Here is a 24,106-nt window from a genome sequence, read left to right as displayed (position 1 = left end):
TTCTTTGTTTTGTCCTTATTCACTTCCAGTCCGAACTTCTACACTTCTCCTTCTAATACTGCATATTCATCCTTAAAAGCTCAAAATTCCTTGCAATGAATTCTACATGGACAGCATATGCCACCACTTGGATCTGCCAGTTAACTATTGCTTCCCCTGGGTTTATTGCATTCGCTGAAATACCTTCTCTACTACTAAATTAAAAAATAGCACAGAGATCATGTCTCCTCACTGCAGCCCCCTCCCTACTTGGAACTCTCCTGACTACCCTTGTCAATTGCATACTGTTGCTTTCACTGTCATTTCTGTCAACCCCACTAATTTTAGTGGGATTCTAAAATCTTTCATACTTTGGAGAACCTTATTCCTGACTAGACTCTTGATTTTTGTTTAAAATCAATGTACTACTGGTGAAGCTGCTTTCACATTCCTAAAATTTCTCCAGCATTTGCCCACTGTGGATCTATTTCTCCTAAATCCAGCCTAATAATCTCCCAGTACCCTTTCCTCCCAGCATTCTAGTTGAGAGACTAAAATCTTACCAAACACCTTATATTTTGTCTCCTAGAGAGTAATTCTGTGATAACTGCTGCATTCTGACTTATTGCATTTCTTATGTGGTGGGCAGAGTATTCCTCACTCCAATCCTTAGGCATTTCTTCCTCTTCCATATTTCCTTTATAAAAGTCATCTCCATCGCCTTTCTATCAAACTTTAATAATTAGTCCTCTGTGCCATCTTATCCTTCTGCTTTATCCTTCTTTATGTTTGTGACTGTATTCTTCGTTTCTCCTTAGTCTGGCTATTCAACTTCCTGCTCCTCCACTTCTAATTCTAATTCCAAATCTGGTTGCTCCTCTTCCTCTCCGTTACCTCCCACATTTCCATCAAGAAACTCAGTAAAATACTCTTTCCATCTTCCCAAAGCTTTGCTTTTGTCTCCAGTTAGGTTCCCATATTTATCTTTATAGAAGACTGCTCTTGGTTGGAATACTTTCTTCACTTCTCTAGATATTTCACAGAACATTCGTATCTCATTATTGTTCCTTATTTCATCCAACTGCTCTATCTTCCTCCTTTCATACTTCCTTTTCTTCACCCTGCTTAACTTATCCACTCTGTTCCTCTTCTCTCTATACTCTTCCAAACTTTTGCAGCATTATTTGCCTTGCTTCATTTCTTTCATGGATTACCAGTGACAACTCCTCATTGGACCATTTAACTGTTTTTTGTATTCTAACCACCCCAGTACTTCCCCTGCAAGCTTCACTAATGGCTGTTTTCAATATCTTCCATTGAGTTTCCACATCCTCTTCCTCCTCAAGTCCTTTCTCATCTCAAAAATCTTTTCTTAATTTCTTATTGTATTCTTCCTGCTTCCCTTTAATTTAGAGACGTTCTATATTGTGTTTTGCTTCTTTCCTGCTCGTCTGTTTCTTGCCAAATCTATCTTCTGTCTATATCTGATCTGCACTAAGTAATGATATGTCTCTCTCTCAACCCCTCTATAGCTCTAAATTCCATAATATCTAATGTATGCCATTTATTCGTAATTATATACTTTATTTGGCTTCTTGCACCTGCATCTGGTGATGCCCAAGTGCGTTTCTTAATATCGTTCCTAGGATGCCATGTATCCTTTATTATCATCAACTCTTTCCTCTGGCAAAGTCTGTTGGTCTTAAAAGTCCATTATCATTACTTACTTAATGCATGCTTTCTCTTCCTATATGTTTCTATACACTTCTTCTTATGTTATTTTTGCATTCAGATCCCAAGGATTGTTTTACATGATGCCTTTGAAGTTTGCTGATTTCCTCAACTTCATCTACATCCAAAATAGGGGCACAGGCACACACCATTATAACCTTAAAAAATTTTGCTCTAAATTTCAAAGAAAACAACCTATCACTGACTGCTGTGAAACTAATTACATTTAACTTCATTGACCTACATATACGAAAGCTCGTACTATGACAGCCTGTATCCCCTCCATTATACATCAATATACTAGTATGTTTCCCCAACGCTATCATTCTCTGTCCTTTCCAATGTATTTCTTGTAATGCCGCTATTTTCAATCAATACTTATCCATTTCTTCTCTAATTCTTGCCATCTGCCACGTTTTAATGTTCCAGGTGGCTATCATAATAATCATTTTCCTTCTTGTTACAATGTTTCCTCACCTGGCTGTCATCCTGTAATTCATATTCTTTCTAGGCTGATGTGTGGTATCTGCAATAATTCCATTTTGGAGGCAGGGTTGTTAGTCCCACACCCAACCTCTAACCTGGAGAACCAAGATTTTCCCTTAGGGTTTACTCCCATAGGAAGATTGGCTTCCCTATGCTTATGGATCCCCCACCCCTTCCCATATGAGACACAATTCATCTGGGTTCCCTGTCGAGGGAAGTGCAGCCCTCAACTTTACTGGAGTACACAAACTCCTCCACTCATCTCTGAAGGCACCTTTGATAAGGCTGTCTCACATGGGAGGGCATCTACTTACACTACAAAATCACAAACTTTTTTCAAAAGTTAAATAGGAACAGTGGTACTGTAGACACTCTCGAAAAGATCTTTCAAGTGCATTGTCATTACCTATATTTTGTGGCAGTTTGTTGCACAATTTTATTCCTATATGTAATGTATGAGTACCTTTCTGACAAAATTTGTATTAGCTGAGAAATGTTCCAAGTTTTCTTTTAATCTTGAATTGTGGCTGTGTATGTAAACATTTTTTTTCTCATACTGTATGCTGTAACTACTAAATTTGTGTGTACACCGCTTCATAGTTTGCAAGTGAGTGGTTCTGTGTGCAGCCTGCCGGCTGCACTCCCTGTTAGGACTAATGACTATATAAACTGGAACATAAGGCTCTGCCAGCCGCTTGTGTGTTATGTGTTGTATGTACTTTGTCTCTCATGTGTTTATGCTTTTTCATGTAATGAAGTTAAAGTGTTCTTTGGTTAGAACACTATCATAATACCGATTACATATTTTTTAAATATACCTTACAGTGTCCACAGTACAGGTGGATCCCAACTAAAGCACTTTTTGTGTTTTAAACAATGATATAGCAGTGCACTCAGTAATAATCCTAATTGCTCTCTTTTAGATTCTGGAGGTCCCCTGAGCTGCTGAAGGGTTTCCCTAGAATATGAAGCCACATTTCTGTTATCTACAAAAATATGCATAGCAAGCATAAATTAGTGATTGCTCATTTGTGCAACTTTTTTAGGAGCCTTAAAATATAACTACTTGAGCTTGTTATTGACATAATCAACATATTGTCCCCATTTTAAATCACTCTGTATCCTAATATCCAGAAACTTTGTTGCCACTTTATTTACAATGAGTGGATTTATAATAGCGACATCTGGATTATGAAGAAATCTATTTTGTTACCTGTGGAAATTAATTGATACTGTTTTGCTGGTGTTTATAATGAGCTGATTTTTTTTATTGACCATTTACTAAGCTGACTGGTAAGAGAGTTTACAACATGTTGAATACTTTTGTTTGTGCCCCTTTTCCTAATAATGTTACATCAGCAGTAAACTTATTTGTTTTATGTGAATCAACATGCAAATTGACATCATCGGTGTAAGAAACAGAAGACCCTATACAGACCCTTGAGAGACGCCCTGGGTGAAAGAGAGTTCTTCTGATAAATATTCTGAAATTATTCATAATTTTACCTCTTTGTGCCTTATTCCTACGTTTTTCTTGCAGGTGCTTGGAAACTAATGAATCTATTTACTTCATAGGCCACTGAGAGTACAACTTTCAAACTTGTTTTGTAAAATATCATGGTTAAACATGCAGAGTGCTTTGGCTGAGTCCAAACACATACATCCTGTTAGCTGTTCTCCATCAATCTTTTCAAAGCATTGTAAGTGCACTCTTAGATATATGTCACAGTTGATTCCTCACTTGTGAAACTATATTGAAAATTAATTGACATTCCATTTTTGTTTATGTTTTTCAGTAACTTGTACAGTACTTTTTCCAATACTTTGGACAAACAGAAGGGCGATGTGATGGAATGATTGCTCATAGTTTCATCTTCCTTAGTAATTTTGTAAATAGGTTTTCATTCCTGATGTTTTTAACACTTCAGGAAAGATGCCTGATTGTTTCGAGCAGTTACATAGATGAGAACTACTTTAGCGCACGTAAAAATTCTTATGGCAAACATTTTACCGCATTCACTAAGTGCACTCTGCAAAGTATCACCTTCAATAAGACCACACCAAGTGTTCAAACCAAGCTTCTGGTTTCTGATAGTTTCACTTTTCTTTATATATTTATAATGCTAATGAATTCCTGTTAATGGCATATCTCCTGAGGTGATAGATTAGCTTAAATAGAGAACAACAGAGAAATGAATCAGCCAGTGTCATTCTTCGCACAAACATTTTGAAAGTTGTTGATTTAATTGTGTGTGATTTTGGGGTGAGATAAAAATGTAAATCAGAGTCAATTTATATATAAAATTGCAAACTGTACCCTGATGCACCTCAATTCATATACAATTTGCATGAAAATGCTATGAAATGAAGTGGCAAATTGTATAACCAGTCCTCAATGACTGTAGCTATGGCTAAAAACACTTACTTTGGTTATGAAAGGGGTCCATTATCCAGGAAGACACATTTTCAATAACTTTCCAGCAGCCATAAAAGTTTTACTAAAAAAAGCTAAATAAGTTAGAACTTTTAACTAGCATCAGCAGTGAACTATCAGATACCAAAATACTGTGTATTACTGAACACTTTATGAGGTCTCTCAAAATAGAATCAGTTGTGTTACCACAATTCAGACTAGTGCATCACTTTTCAAGGCAAAACTTCAGAGGTGAAGGAAGCTGCATGTATGTAAAAGACAGTGTTTGCAGCTACTCCGTTGGGCATATGTAACTCCTACTCTATTGAAAAAGACACAGAACTGTCTGGTATTGAAATCAAAGGTATTGATATTCATGTAATATCAGTTTATAGATCTCCCTCAGGCAGCTTGTGCTCCTTTTATAGAAGTTCCAGACCAGTATTAGAAAAAGTTATGAAAAGACAACCATAAAGGGTCGTAATCTATAGTGACTTTACGATTAAGGGAACATCCCCAACTAGGGTAAGCTCTTGATCAAGTGGTCATTGAAGTAATTCAAGCATACCTGAAAGCCACATACATTAGCAGTGTGTTGTCATCTCCGGGAGTGTGATGCGAAAGAGCAAAACTGTGAACTTCTGATTGAGCCTGCCATGGGTGAGTGCCTATTTAAAATCTGCCAAGCTATGCTTGCCCTCATTTATCATGTTATTACTGTTTACATACATTTGCCTTACTGTGTTCAGTGTATGGTACGGTGATTTGCATACATGCCACATTCTACTTGTACTAACATTCTTGGTTGTGTTGTGTGTCCAAGTTACAACACAAGTGACTATGAGTGTGGGATTGTTATCTGCAAGGTTTTCAGTCTGGTTGGTCCCCTGTTGCATCTACAATGTCTAACAGTGCTACTCATGAGTTTTTATGCCAGCTCGTTGATCAGCAGTGGGGTCTTACTGTGATGTTGCAGCATCTCAGACAACAGCAGGAAGCATTTGCCACAGTGCTATATAATCAAATCCAGAAATTGCAAACGCTTGCCTCTGTTTTGGCCATTTTGAGTCTATCTCAATCTACGTTGCCTGCCACATTGCCCCTTGCACCTCCCGTTTTGCCTGTCACTACCCTGGTCGTTTATCCCCCAACGTTTCTGACTTACAATGAGGCTGTCAAAAAATGGGAAGCCTATGAAAAACAGTTGTGGCAGCATTTCCATGCATTTGGGTTGACTAATGTTACCTCATGCTGTGCTTTCTTTTTGTCTTGGTTATCACCTCATATGTATCAACTTCTTTGCCACATGACCCATTGCAGAATCTGTCTTCACTCTCTTTTGATAACATGTGCGACCTTCTTTCAAAATACTACTGTAATCAGACACATGTCTTTGCCGCTCAAGTTGAGTTCTATCAGAGTCGCAAAAAACCGGAACATTCCTATAAGACTTGGGCAGCTGAGCTTCATGGTTTACGCTACTGATGTACATAAGGAATCGTTGTTGTTGTTGTTGTTGTGGTCTTCAGTCCTGAGACTGATTTGATGCAGCTCTCCATGCTACTCTATCCTGTGCAAGCTTCTTCATCTCCCAGTACCTTTCGTATGCCAACCAAATGGTTCGTGATGCAACCATTTGATTGGGTCCTGGTCATGAGGTTCATGAGCAGGCCCTCCAATGTGAAAACCCATCCCTACCTGACATTCTGACTGTTCCATAATCATTTGAGGTTCCGAGCACAGTGGGTAGTCAAATTGAGTCATGGTGTGAGGTTGCAGAAGTTCAACCTGCTGTGTCATCCAAACAAGCCACAGCGAGGGCAAAAGCACCATAGGTGCAAAGAAACGAACTGGTGCCAGTGCCATAGAGACTCACCACTTGTGCGAGTTCTACTTCGTCTCAGTCAATTGCCAGCCGAGTACAATCCAACCATGACCAGGCGACAACAGACAGAAGCCTACTCACAACATGGTAGAGCAGCTCTCACCCAATTGGTTATAGATCATTGTCCAGGGCTGACTTAAGACAGGGAACGTCATTTATTGAACTCTTAGAAGTGAACACACAGTAGTTGTAAATTGCATTTGCTATGTACTGAGAAATTCACCTATGATTACTTGCACTTAGCCATTGAGGGTCTTTTTTGTGTTACATTGCAAGCAGTGTTGCAGACTTCATTATTCAACAAATCAAAAAGACAGGTAAACCTTTTTAACTCACTTGTGTGACTTTGTTACTAATTTGTTGGAGTGTTGTAGAACCTATGTTCTCCTATCCTGTTACCTGATCCTGAGGCACAGCTGTGTAGTAGAGGCACAGAGAAATTGTCTTAGCGGTGTACTGCACCAGAAACCATTTCACGAACTCACAAACTCGGCCTACTGTAACAACAATGGCAACCAGGCCTCCACAGCAGAAGTGACGAGGCCTTCTGAAAACTGGTGATGACGATTTACGAAACAACTCACTTCCCCCCCCCCCCCCCCCTGCCCGCAATCATTTGTTGAATAGTTCACAGGGGACAACATGGTAGCAGCAGTCCACATGTGAGCAAAATATCATGGTGGCCAGCCCACCTCACTGGAACAGCCACAGTAGCAACAGCAGCAGCACAGCAAGCCCGGTAATGAACAAAAACACAAGCGCTCCATGGTTCCCCATTGTCTGTGTGTTTTGTCACTCGTGATAGGCTGGATTGTCCTAAGAAGTGGGTCTTTTGTGCCAGTGGAACAAAATGGGCAATATTGCTCTGTTTGTGACACAAAATTCCGACAGCCTATTGCAGATGCTGACATGGATGTCAGTTGTGTATCGGCAAGCTTTTTACTGATTTCAAGGTTTACCAGAAGGTTTTGCACATGCAAGTCAACACTGGTGCTGCTGTGTCATTACTCAACTTGCAGATGTACATAGACTTGGTTCTCCTCCTTTAGTACCAGTATCACGTACATTAGTCACCTACAATAAACAAAGCTTTTCAATATTATATAGTTTCTTGGCCCCAATCACATATAAATCTGTGGTCTGTCTACTGACTTTTCTGGTGGTGAACAATGCATGCACCAAAAATTTGTTTGGTTTGGATGCCTTTAACCTGTCCAGGTTTATTATTTCCAATGAAGTTAATCTAATCTCTGATCAAGTGCCTTATGCACAACTCAACTCTTTATGCCCTCAACATTCTGCTCTGTTTTCAAAGCCCACATCACCATGAAACCTTCAACCAGACCCCGTTTCTTTTGGATTCACCCGGTGCCACTTCTTTCAGCCTACTGTTGTTTACCTTTGATTCAAAATCTCTCGTGCTGGTTTCAAACCCCTTCATCAGAATGTCTCTGCCATTGTGGGTCACCCGCATCCTTCATCGGTCAAGGAACTCAAGGTTTTTAGGTAAGATTGCTTATTATCATCAGTTTTTGCCAGGGGGCAGCACAATCTTTACATGACTTTGTGCAAAAGAGACGTCTTGCCACTGGTTGCAGGCATCTGAAATGGCGTTTTCCAAACTAAAGTCTATGTTACAATCTGCATCTTGCCTCATAACCACCAACCACGTCAACAAATTTTTGGTGCATGCATTGTTCACCACCAGAAAAGTCAGCGGACAGACCACAGATTTATATGTGATTGGGGCCAAGAAACTATATAATATTGAAAAGCTTTGTTTATTGTCATGTTAGCAATAGATGTGTCCCAGCATGGGCTGGGGGTGGTATTAGGTCATAAATATTCTGATGGCTCAAAGCGGCCTATTGCATGAGCATTGAAGACACTTAATTTGGCTCAGATTAGACATTCACAAATAGAGAAAGAAGCCCTCACCATTGTTTATGCCTTAAAGAAATTTCATGTTTTCGGTGTGGTGTAAGGTTCCATTTCGTCATGGAACACAAGCTATCAGTTTTGCTGTTTAACCCATCAGTGTTGTTGCCAGACAAAGCAGCACATCTCCTTCAACATGGGGCATTGTTCCTCTCTAAGCAAAACTAGGATATCATTTCCACCCCATGGCTAAACATGTGAATGCTAGTGCGCTCTCCTGTCTTCTCACCAGCCCAGACACAGTTTTTATAGGGAGGAGTTACTCTGTTTCCATGTTGATGAATGCACTCATAAAACTATTAATGGTTTTCCAATTACTAGCATTCAGGTCACACAGTCTAATGCTGCTGATCCGATTTTGCAGAAAGTGATACATTCTGTACAACATAGCTGACCAGAGGCTCCTCCATTGTAGGCATCTGACCCCCTCTATAATTACTGTGTGTTTTGGTATCGCTAACGGTGTTCTGCTCCTTGACAAGGACTATTCAGCTCCTTGCATAGTGGTTCCCAAGCTCTCCGTTCAGACATCCTGCAACTGCTGTGCGCTGATCACTGGACGGTGTAACACACTGAGGTGTTAGGCTGTCATCATGTTTTTTGGCCTCATTTGGATGGCAATATCACTCATTTCATTACACCATGTTGTCACTGTGCATCACAGTGAGCTGCCCCATGGGCAACATTGTCTCTGTGGCTGCAGCCTTTGCAGGCCTGCGATCGTCTCCACTTCAATTTCACCAGCCCTTTCCTTATTTCCTAATAGTAATTGATGCATTCTCTCGGTTCCCATATGTTGTTTGTTGCCCGTCTTCTTTGGCCTCTGCCACCGTGGCAACCCTGTCAAAAATGTTTTCCATCAAAGGACTTCTGGCAACATTGGTCTCTGACAACGGCCCTCAGTTTGTGTCACAGGAGTTTGCTTCATTCTGGTCCAGGGTGGCTGTCTTGTCACACGGGTTTGGTCATCAGCCAAAATGGATTTCTATGGTCATCTCCCAATGCCACGGCCACTGTCTCTCCAATCTCCATACACAGGAGGGCCTCTGTGCACATCATTGCAACCAGCTGTGCCTGTGCATGGACCACTGGACAACCCAAGCCAGGACGCCAACGTCACCATGCCAGCCTGTGTCACTCGATGGAACAGCTGATGTGGCTGGGTCCCTGCCACAACATATTTGGGTCCCCTATCATGGGTCGATGAACCTGGTGGAGCTTCTCCAATACTGCTACCAGCACTGATGCAGCCGCCATCCACACCGGAGCCATCTCCTCCACCTCAGCCACCAACTGCAGGGACACAACCACCAACAGGCCCTGGACCTGATGTGGACATGGAGCTCATGATGACATCACCCATCCTAATGTATGGATTGACACAAGAAGGCAGCTGCAACACTGCCCGCACCCAAGTACTTCTGACCATATGCCCCAGTACTAGCACAACACCTCAGTCAGAGCCTTGTAGAGGAAGGCACCATGGAGATCTCGCAAATCCGAGCTGTTTCCCAAGGGAAGAGGAATGAAGTAAGGCGCACACACTTGAAAGTCGAGCACATAAGCAGTGTGTTGTCATCTGTGAGAGTGTGCTGTGAAAGACCAACACTGTATACTTCCAACAGAGCCCACGACTGGTGAGTGCCTATTTAAACTCTGCTGCACTACACTCACACTCAGTTATAATGTTATTACTGCTTATGTACATTAGCCTTATCTTGTTGTGTTCAGTGTGTGTTATGGTGACTAGCGTACATGCCCCAGTCTGTTAAAGTTGTACTAAGATTCTTTGTTGTATGTCCAAGTTACAACAGTTGGCAACATAGATTATTCTGTTAGATCTTTAAATCTGGGATATTCTGACCTTATTGCACTCATTATACAGACAGTCTTTCTGGAGTAAACGTCAACCCAAAAAAATTACAAATCAAAGTAGAAGTTTTTTGTCAAACCAATTAACTCATTTTTCTGTCGCATATGCAGAGAAAGAACTGGGAGACTGTGTACTACTCTCAAATGGCAAGTGAAAAATTTGAAACTTTTCTAAACATTTTATGTTACTATTTCAACTGTCATTTCCCTTTAAAAACAAAAACCATATGTAACAATATAGCATCCTCCAACTGGATCACAGCAGGTATCATAAATTCAACAAAGAGAAAGAGAGAGCATTCCTCCCTCAGCAAGACTAGCCTCAGCAACAGTGAACAATTTAAGAAACACTTCAATTCATACAAAAGAATATTTAAAAAAGTGGTGAGTGCTGCTAAAAATCTACAAAATGACATCCATCTGAAGGCTTCATATAATAAAAGCAAATGCATATGGCAAATAATCAATGCAAAAAAAGTAGAAATAGAAAAAGTGTAATTAAACTTAAAGTAAATTCAACATTAATTATTGACCAATAGGAAGTAACTCAAGAATTTAACTCATACTTCAGTGAAACCATAGAAAAACTAACAGATTATCTAAAAATAATTGTCTCCCTCAGTCAATCTTCAGTACCTTCATTAGCACAATCTTTTATCACCTACATTGGGAGCAGAAATTGGAGATATCATTATTAGTAAAATAAAGAAAAAATCGTCAGCACAAGAAGAAATGAGAAATGATGCCATGCTTCCTTCTACACAGATGCAGTAAAGTTATTAGTAGACTGCTGTCTCATGTAATAAATTCTGATGCAATATTTCCACAAAAACTTAAAATGGCAAAAATCATACCCATGCATGAAAAGGAATCAAAAGAAGATCCTGGCAACTACAGTCCAGTTGCAGTCCTCTCAGTATTCAGTAAAATATTTGAGTATGCAATGGCTGCCAAACTAAACTCATTTCTTACAAAAAATAACATTCTTTTTCCTGCTTTCCAAGAAAATAAAAAAAAATTACTAAATGTAACACAAACAGTTTTCAAAGAAACCTTGGATTACTACAGGTATTAAAGTGTCTTCAGAAATAAAAAGAAAACTGTATGACATAGCAAGAATTACTAAAGACCCAGAAGAATTTTACGCTATAAAAACTATTGTAACATACTGAGAAGAGTTGTCAGAAAGAAAAGAAATATGTATATTAGAAACAAAATTAACAACTTGGGTAATAGAATCAAATCAGTGTGGAATGTTGTTAGAAGGGAGACAGGAAAAGTAACCACTTGGGTAGGTAGTATTACTATTAAAGAGAATGAGGCCATCTTTACCAACAGTACACAAGTAGCTACTATATTTAACAACCATTTCTCAAGTGTAGATGAAAAAATTGGTGAGAATAGTTCAAATGAAAAAGCCAAGCAGTACATGGAAGAGTCAGTTTTGAAAAATCCTAGTCAGATTAATTTTCACCTAACAACCTCTTTGGGAAATAAGGAAAAATCATTAAATCTTTGAAAAATAAATGCTCTGTTGGAGTAGGTGATAACTCTAACATGATATTGAAACAATGTGGAGCAGTTACAGCTGATGTTCTGAGTCACACATGTAATGTAGAGTTTGATCATCAGTCCCCCTTCTGTTCTTGATACGAGAATGACCTCCCTTCTTATCTGAAACAAGAAGCTAAACTGACACTTTTTGCTGATAATAAAAGCATCATTATTAATAGAGTAAAAGTAACACCAATAGGAAATGATACAATTCATGTCTTTGGAAAAGTTATTGGTTGGTTTTCTTCAAATGGCGTTGCTCTGAATTTTGAAAAAAACACAGTAAATCCAAATTTCTACTGCAAGGAGTACAGTTCCTTCCGGAAATATAACACGTCAACAGAACTCAGTTGCCAGGGTATGGCATACTAAGTTTTTGGGTGTACATGTAGATGAGAATCTTAATTGGAAACTTAATATTTTGGATCTCCTAAAGTAACCAGGTTCAGCAACTTTTGAGGATATAAAAAATTGTAAGCTAACACACTTTGCGTGCTTTCACTCTCTTTGTCATACAGAATAATATTTTGATGTAACTCAATACTTACGCAAAAAGTATTCACTGCTCAGAAGAAAGTGGTTAGAATAATGTATGGGGCTCATAGTCGCACATATTCTAGACATCTGTTTAAAAGGTTAGGAATTCTTACAACAGCCACACAGCACATTTATTCAGTAATGAAATTTGTTCTCAACAACATGGACCAGTTTGAAAACAACAGTGACATTCATGATTATAATACCAGAAAAATGAAGGACTTACACTATCTTCTACTTAACCTATATCTGGCACAGAAAGAGGTAAAATATGCTGCTATAAAACTTTTCAATAAATTACCAGATGAAATAAAATGTCTGACAGGAGGCAGTAAAAGTTTCAAAAATAAATTGAAATCTTATCTCCTTGACAACTCCTTCTATACCAAAGGTGAATTATTTATTTCATTTATTTATTTAGTTTTGGTCCTGTGACATAAGATCAATACAATGTTGTGGACTACAAATATCTACATTAATAGGATGTTACATGTACAACTAGTACACTTTAATAAACAAATAATTGCCATAAATTGTTTATTAATTTAACATTGTAAAATTCTGTTTCATTCTGAGAGGTATTCATTTACAGAGTAGAAACTGTGGCCCATCAGAAATGACTTCAGCCTTTTTTTCACCAAGCTGTCTTGCTTTACCAACTTACCAACTCCTCCGATAGGGTGATGTTATGGCATATGAGACATGAATGTTATTGCCATTTCTTGTTGTGTAATTGTGCACAGAGCTGTTCAGCTGATAGGTATTGGAGGTTCCTAAATATTCTCTTACAAAGACTATTGTTTCAAATATATACAGGCATAGAAGGTTCAGTATCTTTAGAGTAGGAAAAAGAGAGCGACGTGAACCATGCCTCTTTATGTTGCAGCTGATTCTGATAGCTCGTTTCTGGGTTTTGAAAACAGATTGACTACAGGGTGCGTTCCCCCAAAATATTATTCCATATCGGATTGCTGTCTGTAAATGTGCGTGATATGCCTGTATTACTATTTCTCTATTACAACTTGTGCTTAGTATCCGTAGCATGTAACAGAATGATGATAGCTTGGTTGTAAGAGGTTTAATGTGTGTATTCCACTTGAGATCACTCTGCAGGTATATTCCTCGGAAATTAACATCATCAACTAATTTTAGAATTTTGTTGTTTATTTTCAATGCATGTTCATTTTGTTGTTTATAGTGGGATATATGAAAGTTCGTGGCCACCGTTTTCCCAGTGTTAATTATAAGTTTCTTTTTTTTTTTTTTTTTTTTTTTTTTTCCACAAACCAGTGTGTTAGCTCCAGCAATGATGCATCTGTAGTTAATTGAAGCTGTTTTTGGTCTGATCCTGTAATCAAAATACTGGTATCATCCGCAAATAAAGTTTTCTGTTTGGCATGGACAGTGTCATTCAGGTCATCAATATACAAAAGAAAGAGGATGGGGCCTAATGTTGATCCTTGTGGCACACCATATTTGATGGTAGTTTTTTTGATGTGTATGTTGTTCTTCTTGAAATGTTTTCAGTTATTGTGTCCTGTTCAAGAACAACTTTTTGTTGCCAGCTAGTAAGATATAATCTAATCCATTCATTTGGAATACCTCTAATTCCCTTTCTTTCCAACTTATATCTGTAGGTATAATATATGCACTTTGTGCCATTTAAGGGAATGGGGCAGAAAATAAAAAAAGCCCTTGATTCATGTGTGCATTTCTTATGCACTTGACATGTTCCATATCATAACCGTCACCATGAGACTGATCAGTGGAACATATAACTAACTAACTACTGATGCAAATTACAAATTGCTTTACTCTATCCTACACCTGGTTGACAAAAAATTCCCAGCTACTGAGATCTTTCTTGACTTCACAAAGGCTGTTGACATGGTGAACCACAACACACTTTTGCAAAAGGTGGATTGGTATGAGATAAGGGGAGCTGCCAGTGGCTGGAGATCAGTAGTTATATTTAAGAGTGGGCACATTATGTTCACATAAATAAAGTAAATCAGTCAGGTATTCTAAAAGTGCTACACTCATTTACACAAGAAATAAAACATGGTGTGCCACACAGCTCAGTTTTAGGTCTTTTTTTTCATTTCTTCTTTATATAAATGACCTCCCCCACACCCTACCTACTAGCAAGGCATTTTTGTTTGTCAACGACACTAATGTCATTAATCTCAAATACAGATGAATCTCTCCAGATAGCAACCAACAGAAATACTGCCCCAACAGACAGTATCAGATTGCTCCTCACAACAGAAAAGACAGTATGCCTAACCTTTCACACCATCCAGAACAGAACTCCAAGTTCCAACAGCAACAATAAGTGAGAGCAATGCTGAATTTGCCAATGACACACAATCATTAGGGATCCACATCATCGACACACTCACATGGAATAACCAAATTGACATGATTAGTTCTAGGCTAAGCAAAGTCTGCTTCATGCTCCACTCAGTGAGGGATGGGCTAAACACCAGTACATTGACTTGTATAGTATCATGCTAATTTCCATTCAGCATCCATCATTTTTTGGGGTCATGAATCAGTGAAATTATTCAAATTGCAAAAAAAGGCAATTAGAACAATCCTGTACACGCAGCAAAGACAAACCTGTAAACCACTCTTTAAATAAATAAACATATTGCCTCTCCATAGACAATACATTTCTGAACTGCCTTGCTTTATTAAACAAAACATCAGTAGACTGGGCTGGTACCTGGATACTCTCCACTATGACATGAGGTAGAAGAGATTGTCATGGTTAGTTCCCTATTCAACTAAACTGTACAGTAACAGTGTCAAGTGTATAAGAATTAAATTTTATAACCATCTTCCAGAAGAAATAGAAATTATTCAGGAACCAAATAAATTTAAAAAAAATTAAGATAATTGTTAACAATGTAGTGCTTCTCAGTAGGTACTTTCTTCAGTGTGATCTATAAACCAATGCAATGTATACCAAGTGCAGTATTTGTGCTTATATGTTCTTTATTATATTGCACACTTCTGCAAATTGAATGATTGAGTAAGAATACATATCTTCTGTGTGATGTACTCTATGTGTAACAATGTTGTTGGACATGGGTTTATCAACATCTACTTGTCTGGTCCCATATATCATGTTGTACACTTCTGTACACTGATTGATTTAGTGGATCAATAAAGATATAACACAATGATATGTACACATTGAATTCAGTTTTCTTTATTTCTTTTCTCTCTGGAAGAAATTTCGTACTGACAAAATCGGATTTTGAATGACGTCTGTTTCAATCTGGATGCGACAAACTAATATCAGTATCACAAAATGTAAAGACCACGAAAGCAGGCATTCGCTATCACGTTTATTAAATGAATCCTCTAAATTAAAAGCGAATGCGCTGCTGCCTCATAACGACGTAATAACAGTAAATACGTGCATAATAAACCAACGGAGAAAGTTTCAACATAACCTTTTGCCGGTTCCGATTAAATACGTATTTGTCCCTTGCAGTGTCATAGGTCCGGGGTTACATCCTAGTATTCGAAGAATTCTTGATGACAGTCGCGATATTTTCGGAATTGCAGTAGCCATCGTCGAGAACTGTAATAGTAGACCTTTAACCGCATGATAACAACAGCGTTGCGCATTTGTCGAATGTTTGGGTTGAAATAGCAGGTGCCAGATGCTGGCGCCGCGAGTTTCTGGGCAGTTTGAAATTATTTACTGGTTGCCTGACAGTTGACACTGTGCTGAATACGCTAAACAGCTGGTTTAAGGTTCATTTATATTCGTACAAAATTTGTCTTTCGGGAAATTTTCTCGAACTAAGTTTTAAAAGATTTTACATACGAAAGGCTTTTCCTAATACGATGTTGGATCGTAGAAAGCTGGTAGTGGGCCCTTCAGAAGCTGAAGAAATTTAAGGTACTAATAGATTTCAATGATATTTTTATTCATTTGTACGTAAGTTCAAACTTTGTGGTTCCTGCTGTTCATGGTGCCTAAGCAGGGAAGCACATACCACGAAATAAAATGATATGCACGTTGAATATGCTGGGCCCTTGGTGTAGTTTACATGTTTCAGTCTTTATCGTATTTAAATTTGGTTTTATGGTTCTTTGAAGGTACACAAGTAACAAATAGAGAATTGCAGCACAATAAGATGCTGACGCATCGGAGGAGCAAGTTATTGTATTCATTACCGCAAAATTACTTAAATAAAATTAGAACTTGAAAATCTCATTTTATCTTGTCTATTCTAAAAGTCAAGATTTTTTTTAAAAAAAGGAACATTTCACCTTCTTTTTACCAGCTGTTCTGAAACTTCGGTACAGTTATAGAACTTTGTTTCAGGGTCAACAAAATAGAGATAGAGAATGATGTTTTTCTAAACATACATACTGATTTTGCACAAATGGGCAAACTTTGAACTCTGAGAAACACACAGCTCATCCAGTTTTGTACTGTTTAAAGAATATCACCCCCTATTGACTTAGTATACCAACAAGACATAATAAAGATGTAGATAGTTTGAGGTTCTTTTATGCGTGCATATTGATGAAAACTTTAATTGGAAAAATCAGACAATTGATCAGCTAAAAAAGTTTATGTTCAGCTACTTTTGCCATAAGAATAATTGCCAAGTTTGAGAATATAGAAGTCAGTAAGTTAACTTATTTTGTATATTTTCATTCACTGATATCTCGCAGGAAAATATTCTAGGGTAACTCCTTACTTAAGTATTCATTGCGTAAAAGAAGGTAATTGGAATTATGTGTGAGGCTCATATATGCATCTTGCAGCCATCTGTTTAAGTGATGGGGAATATTAATCACAGCCAGATGATACATTTATTCACTCATGAAATTTGCTATTGACAATTAACATGAGTGTGAAAGTAACAGAGGTACTCACAAGCACAACACTAGAAGGAAAAGTGATGTGCACTATGGTTCAGTTAATATGACTTTCATCCTCAAAGGGATGCTGCTATAAAGCTCTTTGACAGTCTAGTCATGGAAATTTTCTCTCTCTCTCTCTCTCTCTCTCTCTCTCTCTCTCTCTCTCTCTCTCTCTGTGTGTGTGTGTGTGTGTGTGTGTGTGTGTGTGTGTGTGTTTTTTGACATTTAAGTGAGATGTCCCATGTAGCAGGCCTATATACTAAATCTACCTTAAGGCAATCACTTATAAGCTATGTAACTTACAACCATTTTTTCATAATATGGCACTTAAACTGCCTGCCAGGTATCTGGAAGTTAGGTTTCAGTACCTTTAGGGAAAGAGATATGCTACACTTTAGATTACATTAGTTTTTCGTTCCATAGATCCATGCTGAGGAGATCCTCGTAGATGTGGAACATGTCAATACTTTTTTTTTTTTATTTTTTATTTTTTTTATTTTAATGCTGAAATAACAATACTAATAGTATGAATATATACAATACATCATTTGTTTCTATTAAGAAAGTCGTCGGTGGAGTAGAACAAGTTGGCCACTAGTTAGTCTTTCAGGCTCATTTTAAACTGATCTTTATTTGTAACTAAATTTTTTATGTTTGCTGGCAAATTATTGAAGATTAGTGTTCCTGAGTAGTGTACCCCTTTTTGAACTAAAGTGCTTCTAAGTCCTTGTGCAGATCATTTTTGTTCCTGGTATTGTATGTATGAACTGAGCTGTTTGTTGGAAAAAGAGATAAATTATTTAGGACAAATTTCATTAAGGAGTAAATATACTGAGAGCCAGTTCTTTGAAGAGGTTTCTACAGGACGTCCATGAATTAACTCCACAAATAATACATATTACTCTCTTTTGGACTCTGAAAACTTCTGTTTGACTTAAAGAGTTACCCCAAAATATTACACTATATGACATTATGGACATATGGCACAGTATGCAAGCGTTTTCATTTTTATGTCACCTATGTCAGCTAACACTCGAATTGCAAATATAGATTTGTTAAGGCGTTTCTGCAGTTCTGTGGTGTGCTCCTTCCAACTGAATTTATTATCAAGTTGTAATCCCAGGAATTTAAGACTGTCAACCTCTTCTATCTACTCTTCTTCACACTTTATGCATATGCTGGGTGGAAACCTCTTACAGATTCTGAATTGCATATAGTGAGTCTTTTCAAAGTTTAATGTCAGTGAGTTGGCTTTAAACCATTTATTAATATCCATGAAAATATCATTAGCAGATCTTTCTAGAACTACACTCGACATACTATTTATTGCAGTACTTGTGTTATCTGCAAACAAAACGAATTCTGCTTCTGGCAGTGTAACTGATGAGAGATCATTAATGTACACAAGAAAAAGCAATGGCCCTAAGATGGATCCTTGTGGGCACCACATGTAATTTCTTCCCATTCTGATGATGACTGATGACTTAATTCACTAGTCCCTTGCACTGACACCCTTTTTCTCCTGTTAGCGAAGTATGACTTGAACCATTTTGCAACACTGCCCATTAGACCATAGAATTCTAATTTATTTAAAAGGATGTTGTGGTTCACACAATCAAATGCCTTTGACAAATCACAGAAATACCTGCTGCTTGTTATTTAATGAATTAAGTACATTTTCACTGTAGGTGTCAATAGCCTTCTCGATATCAGAACCCTTCAGAAATCCAAACTGCGTTCTTGATAATATGTTATTTGTGGTCAGATGGTTGAGAAGCTGCCGGTACATTACTTTTTCTAAAATTTTTGAGAATGCTGGCAAAAGTGAAATCGGTCTGTAGTTTGATGGTGTCTCTTTAACCCCTTTCTTGAATAGCGGCTTAACATCTGTATATTTAGCCAGTCAGGAAATGTCCCAGTTATAATTGACTGGTTACACAAGTAACTTAGAATTGTACTAAACTCACAAGAACATGTCTTAATTAACTTTGTTGATATTTCGTCGTAACCACTAGAATGCTTTGTTTTTAAAGATTTTATTATGGAAGTTATTTCTTTTGGTGAAGTGAGTGACACATTCATGTACCTGAAGCTATTTGTAAAGGCTAGTTTCAGATATTCACGGGCATTATTTACTGATCCTGACAATCCCATTCTATCAGTAACGGATATAAAGTACTTGTTAAATAGATTTGCCACACTATGCCCATCGGTTACTAATGTGTCATCCACCCTTAATGCTATTTGCTCCTGTTCCTTTCTGGTTCTACCAGCCTCCTCTTTCACTATATCCCACATTGTTTTTATTTTGCTCCCTGACACTGCTATCTTCTTCTCGTAGTACATTTGTTTAGATGTCTGAATTACTTTTTTAAAATATTTTACAGTATACCTTGTATTTAGCTAAATCATCCGTATTAGAGCTATTCTTGGTCGACAGATACATTTTCCTTTTTGTCTTACAGGAAATCTTTATTCCTTGTGTAATCCATGGTTTTATTATAGACTTCTGTTTAATTTGAGTAACTTTTAGAGAAAACCTTTTTCAAACATGGTGCTGACATTGTTCATGAATGTGTTATATTTTTCATTCATGTCGTGAGCACTATAAACATCTTTCCAGTTCATATCTTTGAGCAGTTTTCCAAAACACTCAATTTTTGGTAGATTGACTACTCTCCTGTACTTAGACTTAGCAGTCTTGATAATCTGCTTGGAATTTACGTCTAAAACAAGGAGCTACATGTCATGATCTGATAGTCCATCCATTACAGGTTTTATGATATGGTTTTGTTCCTTTGATTTGTCTATAAAAATGTTATCAATGGCTGTCCTTGAGGATTTAGTGATCCTAGTTGGAAAGTTTACAGTGTGAGTTAGATTGAAAGACAACATTACTAACTGCAGTAAATGTTTACTGGAAGACTGCATTAGAAAATCTGTATTAAAGTCACCAGCAATCAAAATTTCTTTGTTTCTTCCTGTTAAATAACCCAAAAAAGCTTCTAGATGATTTATGAATAGATTATAATTTCCCGCAGGTGCTCGGTAAATAGTTACTATTATATAGGATCTGTTATGGAACTCTACTTCTGTTGCACATGCTTCTAGATGCTGCTCTAAACAGAATTTATTAATGTCAGTGGGTTGAATTTATGGCAGTTTTTAATAAATGTGGCAACTCCTCCATCCATATCTACTCTGCAGAAGTAGGAAGCTAGCTTGAATCCTGAAATGTCTAACATATCTATACCGGTGATCACTTGATGTTCAGAGAGGCAGATTATGTCAATTTGGTTAGATGAATCCATTTCATCAATACAAATGAGTAGTTCATCAACTTTATTTCTGAGTCCCGGAATCTTCTGGTGTAATAAAGATAACTGACACTGCATACTAGTGGGATTATAACTGCTTTGGCGAAGATGAACTGGCAGTTTCTGATTACTATCTGTTAAACATTGTTTAAATGGAGGCTGTACGCTAAAATCTGACTCCTGTTCATCTGTTTTCTCAAACTGTGTGTGTCTGCCAATCTCTCTTAAAACTCGTTTTCTTTCCCCCTTCCCTATCCTAAAAAAAGGCACCCCTCTGACACCTGTGACCACTGGTATTTTACCACTTGTGACAGTGTCCCCCCTGAAATTTTCTGCAATCAACCCAGACAGTGAATGATTAGTGCATCAACCACCTGACAAGTTATAGTAGTAGTGCTGTATTCCTGCCCCTGTATTTCAAGAAATGAAACAATGTTAAGAATATTATGTTTGCATGAAATGAGATAATTTATGTCATGCTTTAAACTTTTAAATAAACTAAACATCAGCTACACCACAAAAGAAAATCTCAATTTCAACAACTTTGTGTAATGTAGGTCTATACCATTAATTAAAATGAAGAACAATACAGATAATGAAAGAAAGCTGCAGTAATACATACAGGCAACAAAGGGAAGGAAATCCGAAGGCATAGCTTTGCAGCGATATATACTGATAAAATTTTCTCGGGCTTCCAGCAGCGTCCAGTGGTATAAAACCTAACAGCTTTAGGCCGAGTTCTCCTCGGCCATTGTCAAGTGGTGACTGTTGAATGATTGCTGCTGCCGTCCTTATATGGCTGCGCAGTCTTCGGTGACGTCACCGGTGATCGCTCCAGTGCCATATACGGTAATGTTTTCATTGTACACTTGCTGTGCCTGCTTCAACTTTCCAATGGCTGGGTTCCAAACTGTGCTTAGCTGCAGGCTGCTGTCTTTATTGAGGGTGTTGTCAGAAATTTTTAACTCGATCACTTCTTCTATAACACTGTTCCAAAAACTAGTAGTTCATGTAATAACAGATGTTTCAGCAAATTCAACAGAGTGTCCATTTTCTAAAGCATGCTCTGCCACCGCTGATTCCTCAGGATACTGTAGATGTTCCATACGGTGCTGTTCAATAGTACGTACAGTCTGCCTGATATAGAACTGTCCACACTCTCACAGTTTCTTATATACTCCTGATGTTCTGAGTTCAACATTGTCTTTCGCAGGCCTCACTGGTTGTAGAATTTTAGCCAGTGCACGAAAAACTATATCGATTTTTATGCTTCTTTAGAAGCCGGCTAATCATTTCTGTTACAGAGACACAGAATGGCAAGAATGCAAGCTTTTTCATTCCCTCCTTGGAGATCTTCTACTTACATTTCATTGGCAAGATGGCGTGTGAAATCTGGTGGTTATTGTAACCGTTTTCTTTAAATGGTTTCTGTAAGTGGCTCATTTCCTTCGGAAGGCTTTCAGTGTCTGAAATGGCTTCCGCTTGATGCACCAATGTCCTCAGAACAGAACTTTCCTGCGAAGGTTGGTGATAGCTGGTAGCATGCAGATATCGGTTTGTGTGGGTGGGTTTTCAATAAACATTGTGGCTAGACACCCATTTCCCTTCCGGCGGACAAGGATGTCTAGAAAAGGCAAGGCACCATCTATCTTTACTCCCATTACTCCCATTGTGAATCTGGTGTTATCATGAATGCTGTTGATGTAGTTGGAAAAATTCTCCCAGCTTTTCGCCCATGAGGCCAGACAAAGAATGTGTCATGTAACAGTAAAGGCAACTAGGCTTTGCAGGAGCTGTGTCCAAGGTGATGTTCTCAGAGTACTTCCTGAACTGATTGGCTACAACTGGAGCTAATGGGCTTCCCGTTGCAATGCCATCTGCCTGGTTAAAATAATCTCCATCATACAAAAAATACAATGATGTCAGAGGGTGCTTAAATAAATCCCCAACAGTATCGTCAAACAGCTGGGAGAGCAAATCTAAAGAGTCTTTGATGGGAACCGGCCCGACCAGTGACACCACACCAAAGCTAACCATCATATCTCCTTTTCCAAGATGCAAGCATTTCATTCGACTGTTGAATTCAGTCGTATTTTTTATCTGGTGCTCACAATGACCAATGTGTGGAGTAAGGAGAATGGCCAGATGTTTAGCTAGTCTGTACATAGGTGATCCAGTGGTACTTGCAATGGATCTTAGAGGAGTGTGCTCCTTATGAAACTCGGTAAGGCCATACAAAGTATGTGGACAAGGTGCCTGAGGGATGAGCTTTCTAATGACATTCTCTTCCAGTAAAGATCGCTTTAGGAGCCCAGCCACAGTGTTTATCGGAAACCCACCCACACAGACTGATATCTGCATGCTACCAGCTATCACCACCCTTTGCAGAAAAGTTCTGTTTTGAGAACATTGGTGAATTGAGTGGAAGCTGTTTCATGCACTGAAAGCCTTCTGAAGGAACTGAGCCACTTATGGAAAGTCTTCAAAGAAAATGACTACAACAAACGCCATATTTTGAAAGATGGGGTCATGAAGAAGCCTGCGGTCTTGCCATTCTGTGGCTCAATAACAGGAAAGATTAGCCGACTTCTAAATAAGCATAAAATCGATACAGTTTTTAGGTCACCAGTTAAAACTCGACAGCTTGTGAGGCCTGTGAAAGACAATGTTGAACTCAGAACTCGTGGAGTACACAAAATACCGTGTTGGTGTGGAAGTTCTATATCTAACAGACTGTACATACTATTGAACAGAGCCATGTGGAACACGAGAGATGTTTTCGCTTACAGTATCCTGAGAAATCAGTAGTTGAAGAATGTGCTTTAGAAAATGGACACCATATTGCATTCAGAGGCTTCCTTTACCAGGATACAGGTTGGCTGGCAGCTTTTTGAGGAGCTCTTTGCGGTGTGGGGGAGTAGCCATGTATGTGAAAAACAGCATCCCGTTTGAGTCAATTGATGTTTCAAAGTACTGCACTGAAAAGGTGTTTGAATGTTGTGCAGGTGTGGTTAAATTTAACGGAGCTAAACTTCTAACTGTTGTTTTTTATATATCCCCAGACTCCGATTTCACAACATTTTTGCTAAAGCTAGAGGAGGTTCTTGGTTCACTTTATAGGAAATACAAAAAGCTAGTTATATGTGGTGACTTCAGTATTAATTGTATAAGTGATTGTGCAAGCCGGCCGCGGTGGCCGTGCGGTTCTGGCGCTGCAGTCCGGAACCGCGGGACTGCTACGGTCGCAGGTTCGAATCCTGCCTCGGGCATGGGTGTGTGTGATGTCCTTAGGTTAGTTAGGTTTAAGATGTTGAGTCCCATAGTACTCAGAGCCATTTGAACCATTTGATTGTGCAAGGAAGAGGATGCTGGTAGACCTCTTTAATTCATATAATCTTATGCAAACCGTATTCTTTCCAACGAGAGTGCCAGGGAAGAGTAGAACAACCATAGACAGCATTTTTGTTTATTCCTCATTACTAGAAGGGCATTCTGCTA

General features: G+C 38.4%; 1 protein-coding gene across 1 annotated transcript in view; it reads right to left on the bottom strand.

Annotated features, from left to right (window-relative positions):
- The window catches only part of LOC126458501 (endoribonuclease LACTB2), a 112,919-nt gene extending 96,877 nt beyond the window's left edge, over positions 1–16,042 (bottom strand). Inside the window, exon 1 of the mRNA XM_050095595.1 lies at positions 15,860–16,042. Coding sequence (XP_049951552.1) covers positions 15,860–15,981 — 122 coding nt within the window. The 5' untranslated portion in view covers positions 15,982–16,042. The remainder of the gene's footprint in view (positions 1–15,859) is intronic.
- Positions 16,043–24,106: the final 8,064 nt, after the last annotated feature.

Source organism: Schistocerca serialis, chromosome 2, assembly GCF_023864345.2.
Source record: "Schistocerca serialis cubense isolate TAMUIC-IGC-003099 chromosome 2, iqSchSeri2.2, whole genome shotgun sequence".
Lineage (NCBI taxonomy): Eukaryota > Metazoa > Arthropoda > Insecta > Orthoptera > Acrididae > Schistocerca > Schistocerca serialis.
This window is presented reverse-complemented; position numbering and strand designations above follow the sequence as displayed.